This window comes from Prinia subflava, chromosome Z (genome assembly GCF_021018805.1).
Source record: "Prinia subflava isolate CZ2003 ecotype Zambia chromosome Z, Cam_Psub_1.2, whole genome shotgun sequence".
Classification (NCBI taxonomy): Eukaryota; Metazoa; Chordata; class Aves; order Passeriformes; family Cisticolidae; genus Prinia; species Prinia subflava.
The window spans coordinates 72,060,828-72,074,766 of NC_086283.1; the positions used below are offsets into that span (position 1 = coordinate 72,060,828).

General features: G+C 37.1%; 1 protein-coding gene across 6 annotated transcripts in view; it reads left to right on the forward strand.

Moving 5' to 3' along the window:
- The window catches only part of NFIB (nuclear factor I B), a 170,949-nt gene extending 157,409 nt beyond the window's left edge, over positions 1–13,540 (forward strand). For all 6 annotated transcript variants that reach the window (XM_063423680.1, XM_063423681.1, XM_063423682.1 and 3 more), the window contains one exon: positions 6,885–13,540. In XM_063423680.1, the coding sequence (XP_063279750.1) occupies positions 6,885–7,014 (130 nt within the window). In that variant the 3' untranslated portion in view covers positions 7,015–13,540. The remainder of the gene's footprint in view (positions 1–6,884) is intronic.
- The last annotated feature ends 399 nt before the right edge of the window (positions 13,541–13,939 follow it).

Below are 13,939 nucleotides of genomic sequence, written 5' to 3' on the forward strand. Positions count from 1 at the left end.
GGATAATCTGATTTGTGAAAGAAGTTGGAGGGGAATTGAGAACGGGTGCATATAGCTTTTGTAGCACAATATCGTGTACATGTATGGTAATGAGAAAACATATAGCTAAAATTACACGGCCAGCAGTCTGTCTTTGGAAGCACATTTGGGCAAACACAGACACCTGTTAGAGCAGTAGTTCATACACTCTAACCTCTCCCCAGCAATGGTTTGGAATAAAAGTAACATTTAATTACAATTTTAGAACAAAAATGATGAAGTTTCCTGATTGTAAAAATATTCACAGAGAGAAAATCTAATGATTTCTTATCTTTATAAATTTAAATTAAAAATTCTAATAGTTTTTTTCCCAAGTATGTAATGCAGAAAGATGTGCAGAACATTGTTTCCTCCCCATCCAGGCAAACATCTTCTGAACACTTCCTAAGAAATTAGTTGTATTCAAGCCAGACTTGCATGCTGCCATCCCACAGGAAATGGGTCAGCAATCCATTAAGATGCCATTAGATAATCTAATTTGGAACTTAATCTCTAAATTAACCATGCTCCATACTTGAAGCATACTTGAGAGAAAGAAAAAAAGTTTATGTTTGAATCGATAGGGGAGCCGAAGCGTGAAGAGGGCTGTTTGTTTTTTCTGTAGCTGTGGTCACGTCTCAAGCCGTCTGGTAACCAGGAGAAACCAGACATGATGTAATTCCAGATTGAACATGAACTTCAGGGACTTAGAATGGGGGAACAATGGACCATAGGAATCAATAATGTCCATTTTCCACATGATTATGTTTGGAGCTTTAAGTTAAACTTTATGGGAGAAACAACAAGAACTGCAGTGTGACCAAAATGAGTGAGTTGATGTAGAAGCAAGATGTTAAAATAAAGAAAACAACTTCAGTAATAATTTCTGAGCAGCACTGCAGATTCCAGCAGGATTAGAAAAGTTCTTGCTCTGCAGTGAACTGGTTGCCTGTTCTGAGATCTCTTTGTTCACTTAGGTGGGACAAACTTAATCTTATGTTTCCTGTCAGATGATTTTTGGCAGCTGCTAGGGAAGGAGGAGCATATTAGAGAGAATTCCCAAGTGCAAACTGTATCTTTAACCCCTTGGTTACTCCAGCTTTCTGCTTTATCATCTTACCTCCAACAGTTTCTTTTGAATCAGTAGAACTGATTTTTTTGGGTTATTTTGTTTGTCTGTTTGTTTGTTTGGTACAGTTAGGATTGTCTGCATTATAATTTAGTCATACTAATTTGATAAACTTACATTTTTTTAAATGTGCTAAGGTAAACATTCTAACAATTTTAAATGGAAATAGTAATATTTGTGAAAATAAAAAGTTAGTGCAGCTGTGTAAAGTTGAGAGTCAGTTTTTCATAGGCAACCCACTGGACTCTGGTAACCAAGCACATGTTCTCCATGGTTTGGCTTGACCTGGCCACAGCCTCCTCTGTGCAAGTGCATGTTTGAAACCCTCTGTTAGCTCTGTTCCTGCACCAAATTCTCATACATGAATGGTCCAAAGCACAGCACAGACGTGCAGCATTTCTCTGGGCCCTCCCCCTGTTGTGAGTATTCTTTGTCAGTAATGGGCTCTGCAGCCTCTTCCTGATCTTTGCATACCTTTCTGTGTTACACTGCCACAAAAAGAAGTCTGCACGGAATAGAATAAATAGTATTCTTATAGAACATTTCCCTTTTCCCTCCTGTGGGCATAAATCAGTAGGTCTTTAACTCCTTCATCTGCTGGGTGCATGGTATGTGCCTGCAAAACTCTAAATGTCATCCTAAACTAACCTGAGATACACTTAATACATCTCTTCAAATAAGTGCTCAGCTTAGAGCTAAAATTTTGCAGCTGTTTACCTGGGGATACCAGTTCAGAATGATAACAAAAGTACTCCATTGAGTAGATGCTGGAAGGTTGGTTATTCTTTGGGCAGAAATGCAGAAGTGGGAACTTAGCCAGGGCGCTGAGAGTAGCAAAATTACATTTCCAAAATTCTTGTGATCCAAGTAATTTTAAATGGTAAAAGTCCCTGTATTTTGCAAGCACTTACTGCAGAGATAGATGTGCCTTGCTTGGTAGCTTACTATTGTCACTTCACTCAACGTTGAAGGTATTTCTACCTTTCTGTCCAAAGATTGACTTGGCAGGATCTGCTCTACCTTCTGTAAGCTAGTGAGTCTAGGTACATGATAGTAAACCTGTAAGAAGGAAATAGTACTTTAGATGTTCTTTCTGAAAGGTAAAATACTGTTACAGACCCCTGAAACTGTAAAAGAAAGAAGGTAGTAACTGGTGGAAAATAAGAATCTGGAAGACCTCCACATTTACTTGGGTCAGATTAGATTTATTTTTTTATTGCATTTAGTTAATTGCTTAACATTATTATACTCTTTATGTTACTATAACCTCTGAAATGGACTGTATATACATATAATGTAAGCACTACTTGTGGTCCATTCCAGTAATATTTTAATCAGAGGTTCTTGAAACAGCAATTATTATCTTTAAGAGGAAATCATGGCAGAAATCTTGATTCAATTAACATCTGGAAACTATAATGGAAAGCATAATGGAGAATGTTAACCCTGTAGGATTTTCCTTTGCTGTTTTATTGCATTTGAACTGATAGATACATTATACTTCCTTTGGATAGAGAGGGAACTGATGACTATAATATATCTGATAGTCTAGATATGCTGAAAAGTGCTACTATTAGTGAAATTACTTAAAAGCATAATGCTTCAGGAAGATGGTCCTGCAACAAAGATGGATCCAAATCTCACAACACTCTCATGGTGCTTCTCATGTAATTTTCTTCAAAACTTAGCCTTGAGCAGTTTTTTAGGTCTCACTTCATGTTTCAATGGAAAAGATTTTTATTATAACTCCTGTGCAGCAAATGGATAATAGTTTTCCTCAGGAGTAGTAAGCTGGCGTGTGAGGTAAACCTGCTTTATTCCACTCATACAATACAAAGATTTCTTACCTGAAGGAGAAGCCATGTGGGTATCCTATTAACTCCTTCAAGGACAAAGACCTTGGCTCTGTCCTGGGCAATGGAGAGAATTCTAGCTTCCCTGGTTGAGGTGCTTAGAGGACAGAGGCAGAGTATTGCCTCTGATTTTGTGAAACCAAGTGCTGAATTTTAACTGGGACTCATATCAACTGCTGGATGGTATGGTGAAGGGAAAGGTGTTCCCCCATTTCCTGCTCATGTGGGCACCCAGACAGAGTTTGCTTTGCATCCAGAAGTACCTGTCCTTCCTGCTAGGATGTTCTGCAGAAAAAAACGTGGATGGTTTCCAAGGCAGAATCTAAGCTCTGCAATATTTAGAGAGGTCCCTTCCAAGTAGGCTGGTGAAGGCTAACAGGGAGATCATGCTCTTCTGGGCAGTTGACTTGGCTTCATACTGGAGTATTGGGGAACTAAAAAGAGGAATGTGACTCATAGGGTAGCTGAAAGTCCAACTAAATTTACCATAAATGCAAAGGGAGGTCATGGGAATGTTGAATAGACAGCCACACACATGTAGCTTTGCAGAGCCTGTGTTGTGTGTTTGGTTATTCACAGTTGTGTCACAGCTCTTCTCAGAGTTCTGTACTGTAACTAGGGCTGTTTTCCTCAGTAGCCTTCATTCAGTTTTCTTCCTTTGTCTGCAGTAAGCCTCTGGTAGTGGTACCTGGACTGGGTCCAAGACAGAATTACATCCACCTGTAGTATGATAACATTATTTTCTAAACTACAACCAGAACTCATCAAGCCTTGGAAATAATGACTTAGGAAATGCCAGCAAACAGAGGGAATGGGCCGTTCTTCCCAGATGCCAGTGCAGCCAGACTCTGCCCAGTGTGTGTGTTTAGACCAGGACTTCAGCCACCTCCACAGGTGTGGAAGTGGTGGCAGTCCTGGTCCCACGGCTGCTCGCTGCCTGTACCACCATCTGTGGCAGAGGGCTTGGTGTGGGCAGTACAAGGGGCTTTGAAACTCCTGGAGGATATACACAATGTTAACATGGGCAATGTATTAGTCCCTCAGGATTCATAAGTAGTACTGACAAATTTCTTGCAGTCTGCATTTTTGTCATGGTTATGATACAAGGTGGGAGGATTGAAACGTTTAAATAAACACCCATATTAAACTGATAGGTCATATGGCAGCACCACTCATATTAGGAACTTGCTACAACTTGTTTTTATTGAGTAGTTTCCATAGAAATCAAGACCTCTGTCTGGTATTTGAAGCAGCAGATAAAATTTTCTCCCCAAATAGTAATTTGCTTTTAGTCAGCACTGACTTGTTTCCTTCACCCACTGTAGTCACCAGAAGGTTGGCAACTTTAAAACAAAGCAAAAAGTCAAAACTATATTTATCTCATCATTGAAGTGCACCATAAATCTTCAGAAAGATAATCTGCAGCCTGTGTGTTTAGCCTTTGCCACAGAAATTTTTTTAAGTAGAGTCTTGACCTGAAACAAAATTTATATTCTTTGAGTTAGTGTTGTATTTTTTAAAGTCACTAAACACTGTAAATCCCATGTTAACAGGAGAGCAAAGAAGTGTGCATGGTAAAACATATATTCAGACAGATCCCAAGCAAACAAATATGCTTGGCTCTTTATATTTTATTAGTAGTTCTTATTTTTACAAATCCACATACTTGGAAGCAATTTGCTTTGTGTCTGTTTTTCCAGAATTCTTAGCATCACTGATATCCAAAGAGGAAGGAACAAAAAAATGAGTTTTAAAACAAATTGTGAAACAAGATGAAAAATAAGTTGAAACGATTAAGCCTCTTAAATGAAATTCTGGTATTGAATTTTTTTTTTTTTTTTTGGAACATATTCTTCTCATTATATCATCTTGGAAAAATCTTTCATGCATAACAAGGTTTAAGTCTTTGTAAGTGCCTGTAAGTTTGTGGTGTAACCGTAATTTTTAAATTTTAAGTGGGTTTTTATTTTCCTCCAGTAGCAGATTTTTTTTTTCATAATAGTCAATAGAATTGAAACAACAACAAAAAATTAAACATATTAGTTGATCTTACATTTTGAAAACAACATTTTTTTTCTTTTTTAAATTTCTGGAAACATTAAAACTCTGCAGATTTTTAGGTGTCATTCAAGAATATAACCAACTAGAAAAACCCAACAGCTTTACTGAATAGTATTTGTACTTCAGGCATTAAAAACATTTAGATATTAATATTGTATTTTCTTCATGAAATAAGATTAGGCCTTCTCCTTTGGGAATATGGCCATCATTGAGACAAGCAGGTCAGGAACTATATCCACTTTTTTGCGAGTAAAACATAGCACCTGAAATTAATTGCTAGCAGTTAAATAGTAAATTAGCTGGTTTAGAGAGGCACATATTTATAAACAGAAGTAAATTATAGAAGCTGTTCATATTTTTTTAATATTAAATACTGGAGAGATATGTCCCCTGGAATTCCCAAAATAAGTTGACCACTTTTCAGCAACTGAAATGATCACAAAAGGTTGCCAAATGAAATATAATTATGTCATGAACATTTGAAATAGATAAAAAGGGTCAATTTTCCTCTTTATACCTGATACCACAAAAGCGCATCTGCTTGTCCAGGGAGAGAGCAGTGAAGAAATAGGACAAAAGATATAGAGGGAAGAAAACTTTTTGCCTCCACAATACACATGTTGAAGGGCTTCAGATGTGTTATCAGGAAGCTTGTTAGCCTAATCCCAAAATGTAGCTCCAAGTAAGCACCAATGTTGTGATAAACACTAGAAAAACTCACATATAATGAAATGCAGAGGAAGGATGTGTTTGTGTGCTGTATATCCAGTGCTGGTGTTAGCTCTTTGGCAATGATGCTGACTTAATGATGCTGTTTTCCTTCTGAATAAATGTGACAAAACTATCTTTGAAGTCACAGAATCATATAGCTTAGGATAGTTTGGTTTGGACTTCTGGGTTGCCAGAACCACATCTAATGAAAGGGCTGTTCAGGCTGCTGGGTACTGAATACCAGTTGCTGAGACCCACCTTTGAGTATCCATCTTGCAAGTGCTACTGCCTGGTGCCTGGTGAACCTGTGAATGACATTGGGACTTCAGCTCCTTAGTGACAGAGTTCTTTTGAAATGATGGCCTAAGTTCCTAAGTCATTGGATCATCCTTGAAAATATTTTCTTTCCCAGAGGCTTGTTGAAAAAAAAAAAATGGTATTTGTTGTTAACTCTTGTCTCACGGTTACCCTTGGCTGCAAGTGTTTAGATGATTGGATCCTGTGTTAGCCGGTGTTTCTGAGACTGACACTCTCAGGGAATTTTTTTTTTACACAGCAGAGTGTTTGAACATAAAAAGTTCTCTGTTCTTATGGACATCCGTGTATCTCAGAGGCCCATCCTGGGATGGTGACAAGATAAACTGCTGTGTTGTAAGAGGGGAGGAAATCTCACAGGATGCTGAACCACTGAATCTTTATACTGTATTCTTGGAAAAAGAACATCTATACCCTGTGGTATATTTCACTAGCTCTTAAATGACATCCATTACTCTGTATAATGTTACTTGTATGGTTTAGTTTATTTGCATATGACATTTTGGGGGGTTTTCATAAACAAACAGACTACTTAGTGTAACTCAGGAGTCATACAACTTGGTACTAAGTTCAGCACAATTATTTTTCTTTCAAACAACTTATAATTTCACAAAGAAAACTAGGAAGTAGCATCACAAGTTGCATTCACAAATTTTGTTTCCAGTTTTATCTTATATGGTGCTATTTTTAATGAATATTAGCTGGACCTTTATTCAAATTCAATGTATAGATGTTTAATTTATGTTTTTTTCTCTCTCTGTTTGTCTCCCTCCTTGTCTCTTTCCCCTTTTCAACAGTCCTGGTACCTGGGCTAGCTTGGTTCCTTTCCAAGTATCAAATAGGACACCGATCCTGCCGACAAATGTCCCAAATTATGGTTTGAATATGATTGGAGAGCCTTTCCTTCAAGCAGAAACAAGCAACTGAGGGAAACAAAATTAAAAGCAAAATAAAAAAAAAAATAAAAAAAAAAAAAAAATAAAAAAAAAAAAAAAAAGAGAGAGAGAGAGAAAAAGAAAAAAGAAAAGAAGACAGTATGAGAAAAGAATCTGAAGAAAGAAGAACAAAAATAGACCAGCAATTGCAGCTCTTACAATCACTAATTCCCTTATGATTGAAACTGAAATGATAAACAAAGGGTCATTGATATTTCACTGATGGGTAGAATGCAGCTCCTCCTAAGTAGCCTTTGTTGTATGAAGTCCGCTGGGAAATAGATGTTCTGTCTCCGACAATATATTTTAACTGACTTTCTAGATGCCTTAATATTTGCATGATAAGCTAGTTATATTGGTTTAGTATTCTTGTTGTTTACGCATGAGATCACTGTTCCTGGTTATCTCACAAAACAAAGGCTAGGCAGCAACAACAGAGCTGCAGGAGGACAAGGGCCGTGAGCCAGCCATTTTCTCAACAGTCTGATTTCTAAATGTTTTAAAAATAAGCTCTGTAGCCTTTAGTTATCAGTATGGATTTATTAAACTTTGGCCCTTAATTCAGCCTTTTTCTAGTGTGTTATGCAGTTTGAAATTTTCAATCAGTATGAACACACAGGCTCTATGGAAGAGATGCCTCTACGCAGGTAAAAAGTGTCATCTTCTCATGCAACAGTAAAAAAAGAAAAGGAAGAAAGCGTCATTTTCCCCACTAAAGAAACACTTACAGAGGCAAGTGCAATTTAAAAATCATATCTAAGAGGTCATCACTATAAGTCCTTCAGCCCTTGGACTCTAAATTGAGGGGATTAAAAATAGAAATAAAAAATTACTTTGAACAAACTTATTTTTCCCCTCAGTTTTTGAGGGCATTAAAAGGCATTAAGTCAAGACAAATCACATCCTTGAGAACAAGAAATCAGTGGAAACACAGCACTTATGTTGGTTTAGCTGCTGCCTCCACAGAGGGGTAGGATTTATTTATTTAAAGTTACTTGTTGCATCAAGAACCCATAGGGTTTACATGTTTCTGTAAAATCTACATCATAGAGACAAAGACATAGGCAAATCCATGTCACAAGGGCAAAGCTTTCCGTTTACAAACTGGTAATACCAGGATGGGGATATGTTGTATTTAAATAATGCACTCTTAATGTAAGTCTAATTACAGGGTGCTGTAAACTTGCATGGTGCTTTCAGAAGTTAGCCTTGTTCAACAATTTTCACATATTGACAGAAATATAATGTGCATGGGCAGACATTTTGCCTCTATGTCTCTTTAAAAATTTAAAATACTCTTTCCAGTAATCCTAATTTGCACGAAGATATAATGTCCACATTACGTGCCTTGCCTTGAAATCTAAAAAATGGAAAAAAACAAAAAAAGGAAGAAAAAAACCTACAAAAAAATTGACATCACTACACTTGTTTTGCTGCATTTATTATAATTTTAAATCTTTACCATTTTTATGACAAAATATTTTGTACTCCAAATGCGAAAAATGTGTGACATCGTGGATTTTTTAGACAGTTATACCTTTATCTCACATTTATAAAGCATATCATGGCTGTGTATAGTTGCCGCTTAAGAATTGTAATCGACCAGCAATATTTTCAGTATTTTGGTGTTTTTTCTATTAACCTTTCATGTTTTTCATCTTCCAATTAATATTGGGGGGAGGGGATACAAATTTATATGAATTATGCAATACCAAGTTTTGCCTATGTAGGTAGTGCTTTTAGCTGTATTGGTTATTATAGGTAAGTACACAGATTTAAAAAAAAAAAAATAATGTATGCTTTTTTTGTTTGTTTTAATTGACCAAAGTGGGTACTGCTATTTTTGCAGTGTGATGAGGTCCTTTTCTGTACTGAGAGGTGGACAGGGGATTTTTTTTTTTTTATACATACATATATATATATTCTGGGGTTGGGGGGAGGATTTTTAACACTTTACAGTGTAGCTGTGAAGCAGTGCACCCTTAGCCAGGCAAGGGCTGCAAAGCAACTGTTCTGCCTACTGTGACAAACTTTCAAATCGGTTCCCTCTTTTTAACTTCCCACCTGGGGTGCAAGCTGAAATCATTTCTGGATTTTAAAAATAAATAATGAATTCTGTTGGAGGCAGACTTGACTTGAGGAAATCGTTTTCCTTCAAGGTTTTTTTCATAAGAAAGAGAGACAGACAGAGAAAGAGGTCAAGACCCACAGTGTAACGAAGCCTTTTCCATTCTGGCAAAGATAGTGCATCCTAAAGTGTTCATGGTAGAAAATGTTTTCAGCTCAGAATAACAAAGACTTCACTTTGTCTAGGAAATGCAAGTACAGGGCCAAAATCTTTGCTGGCATAATTCCACTGACTCCAATTCCAGTGGACTCTAAAGCTGCTCAAGCAGAGAATTTCCCTCCCCTATCCTGCTTGATTTTTCTCCTGTACCTTTTTTTTTTTTTTTTTAATATTCCACTCCCCTCTTGCCCCGCCAAATTTCTTAATTCAGCATTTGAATTACAATTTTCAGCTTTCTTGGGCTATATCAAAAGTTTGCAGTCTTCTCATAGAGCAGATCAAATGGAGATCTCTGGGGTGTAGCAGAGAAGGAGATTCTTTACATGAGGAATAAGTCCATGGTGAAAATAAAAGTGTGTTTTCAGTAAAATCCCATTTTGCAAACTGGTAGTGGGCCTATTGCTGGTGAGCTCTTACACAAAAGGGATCTTTGCAACATATGGCTCAACACAGGATGAAGTTTTCTCTAAAGCCAAGTCTTCTGTTAGGGTGAAAGCAGAGGAGTATATAGTCCTGTGGATGGGAAATTTCATCCCTTTGCAGTTGTCTCCACGTTTTTGATGTTTTCTTACCATGGAGCAGTCCCAGAGGTGCAGCTCCAGCAGCAGCCACCCTAAGGAGCACTGGTCAGGGTTGTACCACTGTCACTCCCTTCTGGCTCCAGCTCTGGTTAAGAGCAGTAGTGGTGGCACATCCCCATGTCTCCAGGAGGAGAGAGGGTATAGGCAGGGCTTGAATGGCTACAGAGACAGGAGTTGTAGGAAAATAAACCTTTGAGATTTAACCAAACTGGAAAATAAAAAAGAAAAAGATAAGACGAAAAAAGAAATGTGGGGTCCTTTGGTTCCTGTTCAGAACGCTGCAGTAAATCAGTTTGTTTGCTAAGCACATGGCAAAATCTGCTTGACCCAAGCACAGTGCACCTCAGGCTCTGGCCTGATAAAACAAAGTATGTGTTGTCCTTCACACATGTCATGATACAGAGCAGTTTGGGAGCAGAGCTGTGCTGGGGGCATGTCCTCGGTTAGTTCCACAAGGTGTTCCCTGAAAGCTTTTAATAGCACATTGAGACAAAAATGAAATGAATCCCGGCTTCCACATGAAATATCCAGAATGATGATTGCCTTTTGTAGGAAGTTAGATGTCCTTAAAAGAATTTGGTTTGTTTTGGTTTTTTTCAGTCTCTAGCCTCCTGTATGAAAAAAAGCTGAACTTAAAGATGAAGTTTTTTTAGAGAAATAAACTCCTTCTTTAAACTGGGTTATTCAGCAACTGTGGGTTTCTGTCACCTGCCTCTCTAATAGAAATGCCTGCTTGGAAGATTTCACTTACTGTATGTTTGGTTTTAGGTTGGTTTTTTTGGTTGGTTTTTTTTTTTTAAGCTCAGCAGTCAAAAGATTAAGACAAGATTGAGAACTCAAATCCAGTCTCTGGCCTCCTCCTTCACCAGGAAGTGTATTCTGACTAAATTGAGCCACCCCGTTCTATGTGCACTGTTCTGCCTTTATAAGTTGCTTTGCAGCCCTGGCCTCATGGCTGTGCCACTGAAGTGTGTTTCCCCTGGAGTGACATGAACGCTTGAGGCTTGACTAAGGGAAAAAAAAAAAGGCAGTGAAGGAGACTGTACATAAAGACATGGCAAAAATATTAATTATAGCAATATAGTTGTGGGGTGATGTTCAGGTGGGCAGCTCCATTGAAAATATGTGAATGAGTTTGTGAAGCTGCAAGTAGCAAGAAGAAAGGATGATCTTCTGAATAAACCGCCTACCTTGTAGACAGTAATTTGTACACTGTATAGTTTTGTTATGATTTTTTTTTATTAAAATACCCTTGTTTGTAAAGCTAACTTTTTAACAATTATAATGGAAATGCATTTCCATTTTTAAACAAGAATATTCTTTGTTTAGAAACTGGACTTGAGTTAAAACTCTCCAGTTTCTTAATTTATGTATTAAAAAAAAAATCTGTCCATGTTAGGAGTTATTTCGCAGATTCCTGTGCTTGAAAAGCATCAGTTACTAATCCTTTAAAAATGTAAATGGAGAAAAGTTATATTTTATGAAGGTTATTTTGTTGTATTTAGTATTGGAAAAGTTGGTTTTCAGAGCATTTCAAAATGTTGGAAGCACCACTGTCTTTTTTATTAGTATATATGGCCTTTAGCAAAAGTTTTTGTGGTTGTTACATGATGGTATTTAAGATTAGGTTCACAGAGCTATTCAGGATAGGCAGAGAGCTAAAACAGTACTTAAGTCTCACACAGCTGTGTCCTCAGGGAGCAGAATTTTGAATTTGCAACTTGTAGCTTCATAAGGACTTAATGAAAGAGATTGCACGAAGACATCTGTGACACCGGAGTGTGTTCTGTACCTAAACCTAAATTATATGTACTGTGTGAGATTATGAAGGCTGCAGAAAATTATCCCAGATTCAGTGTACAATTTTCACTTTTAATGAAAAACTCTCTAATGTTGCTGGCAGTAAGGCCCCAAGCATGACATACTTTATGGTTTACATGATCCTTTCAAGCTCTTTTTTTAATGTTAACCAGCTGTATGCTCCTGGATTTTTTATTGGGTTTCTAAAGAAAACTTTAGGAAAAAAACAAGAGTAAAATCCCATGCCAGCTAATCAAGTTAAACAGGAAAGGCTCAAAGCTGAATGTCCTTCTCCATGCTGAAGGAGCTGAAAACTGCCTCCTTCTTATTTGCACTTTCTGCTAGTTCCCCAGTTTTATTAATTCCTCAAAATTGTGTGGGTGTGGTGGAGCACTGCAGTTGGAGAATAGCATGGACCACTGAATTTGCCCTTTAACCCTGCACAATGACCTTTGCATCAGCCAAACTTATTGCCATGACAACTCTGTACTGTTTCCATGCCACAGCTCTGTTGGTCACATTGTCAATAGTAAAGGGGACAAGACGGAGACGGTCAATTTTTACATTTTTTTTTGTTGCAATTTTTTCTTCAATGGTTGTAAGTAGTTGTTTGGTTTTTTTTTTTTAATGATAAAAGGGTTCACTAGTTAGTACTCTTTAGAAATATCTGTGTGTTGCAATTCAGATGTATGTTGAATTTGTGAAAAGGGCTTCAGTGCCACTAGCATAATGATATCCTAGAATAAGCCTTTGATACTTTCATTGCATGATACCGTAACAGTAAAACAAAAGGTGGCCTAAATAAACGGAGAGCAGTGTGAGCTAGTGACACTAAAGCCAGTCTTTGTATTACTGTATTTTTGACAGAATGATTTTGAAAACTGTGCTACAGGGACTGATGTGGCAAATGTATCTCTATATGCAGAAGGAAGTTTTTTAAGAAGTATGGCTTATTATGCATTTTCATTGAGGGCATTGAAGTTGCATGGACTGATAGAAGTTGATGCAAAATGAGAAAGAAACAAAAACCAGCAAAATGTTTACCAAAAAACTCAAACAAATGAGCAGTGCCTGTTCAATTTCACAGTCTCTGTTGAGTTCAGTTGTAAATATGTTTCAGATAACATTTTCTTCAAAAATAATCTCTACAACATTGTAGAATGTGAGGGGTTCCTCAATCCCAGGCATAGGCTTCTCAAAAGCTGCGTTAGATTATGTCTTCATCAAGCTGTTAATTTGTGCTTATATCATATAGAACCTTTAGTAATCTGGGAAGAGGCACCCTATCTCAATGATATTTCTCTGAGAAAAACTTTTGTAGGGCTGTGTGTTTCTTTAGATACATTTAGTACAACTGTAGGTGACAAGTAGTCAGTTATTGCTTGCTAGCTACATACCAGGGTTGATCCATTTTAAAACTTTTGGCATTTTTTCCCATACTGTAGGCCATAAATCCTGAAGGTTACATTTTAATTAAAAAGAAGGTGTGTGCAGAGTCTTTGTGTAATGAACCTTCACTAGTAGGATACATTACAGTACAGCTACTTAATTTTGGAATTCGGGCCCTCTGGCATTAGACCTGATTTTAGCCTGAGTGTAAAAACAAAGGTTTTTATTGTGCCTGGTTGGAGAATAAAGTGTTCTTTCTGGTACTTTTTTTTTTTTAGGTTACAAATGAACTCAACTGCCACAAGTTTTAAACTGGTGTAAATCAAGCTTGACTTAATGTGATTGTTACTGTTATATCCAGCCTATACTGCTAGCAGCTGCTCATACTGCAGTCAATTACTGGAAGCGGATATATTTCCTATGCAAAAACTGTTTAAACAATAAAAATGAGCTATGCTACAGATCTGGCCTTACGTTTTCTTTTCTGTCTCTAAGAGTCATAATTGATAATATCTTAGAAACAAACCTTAAACCTGGTACCCTAATAGCATGGCACAGCTTATGGAGTTCTGTGTATGCCTAGTTTAGATTTAACCTATTTGTTTGCACACATTTGGGCTTAGCTTACACTGAAAAAGGAGGAGAAGAAGAAGAAGAGATACAATCAGGTAATCAGCTTAATTTAAGTTTTACATTTTGTTTTCGTCATCACATTCAACCAACCCTACTAATTATACAGGTGATCTTGATGCCAAATTGCTTTTATGTATTCTTCACATATATTTGTAGCTCTGTAGCTGATTACTGTATAACTATAGAGATTCTAGTACTAGTCAGTTCTTATACAGTTTGACAGAAAG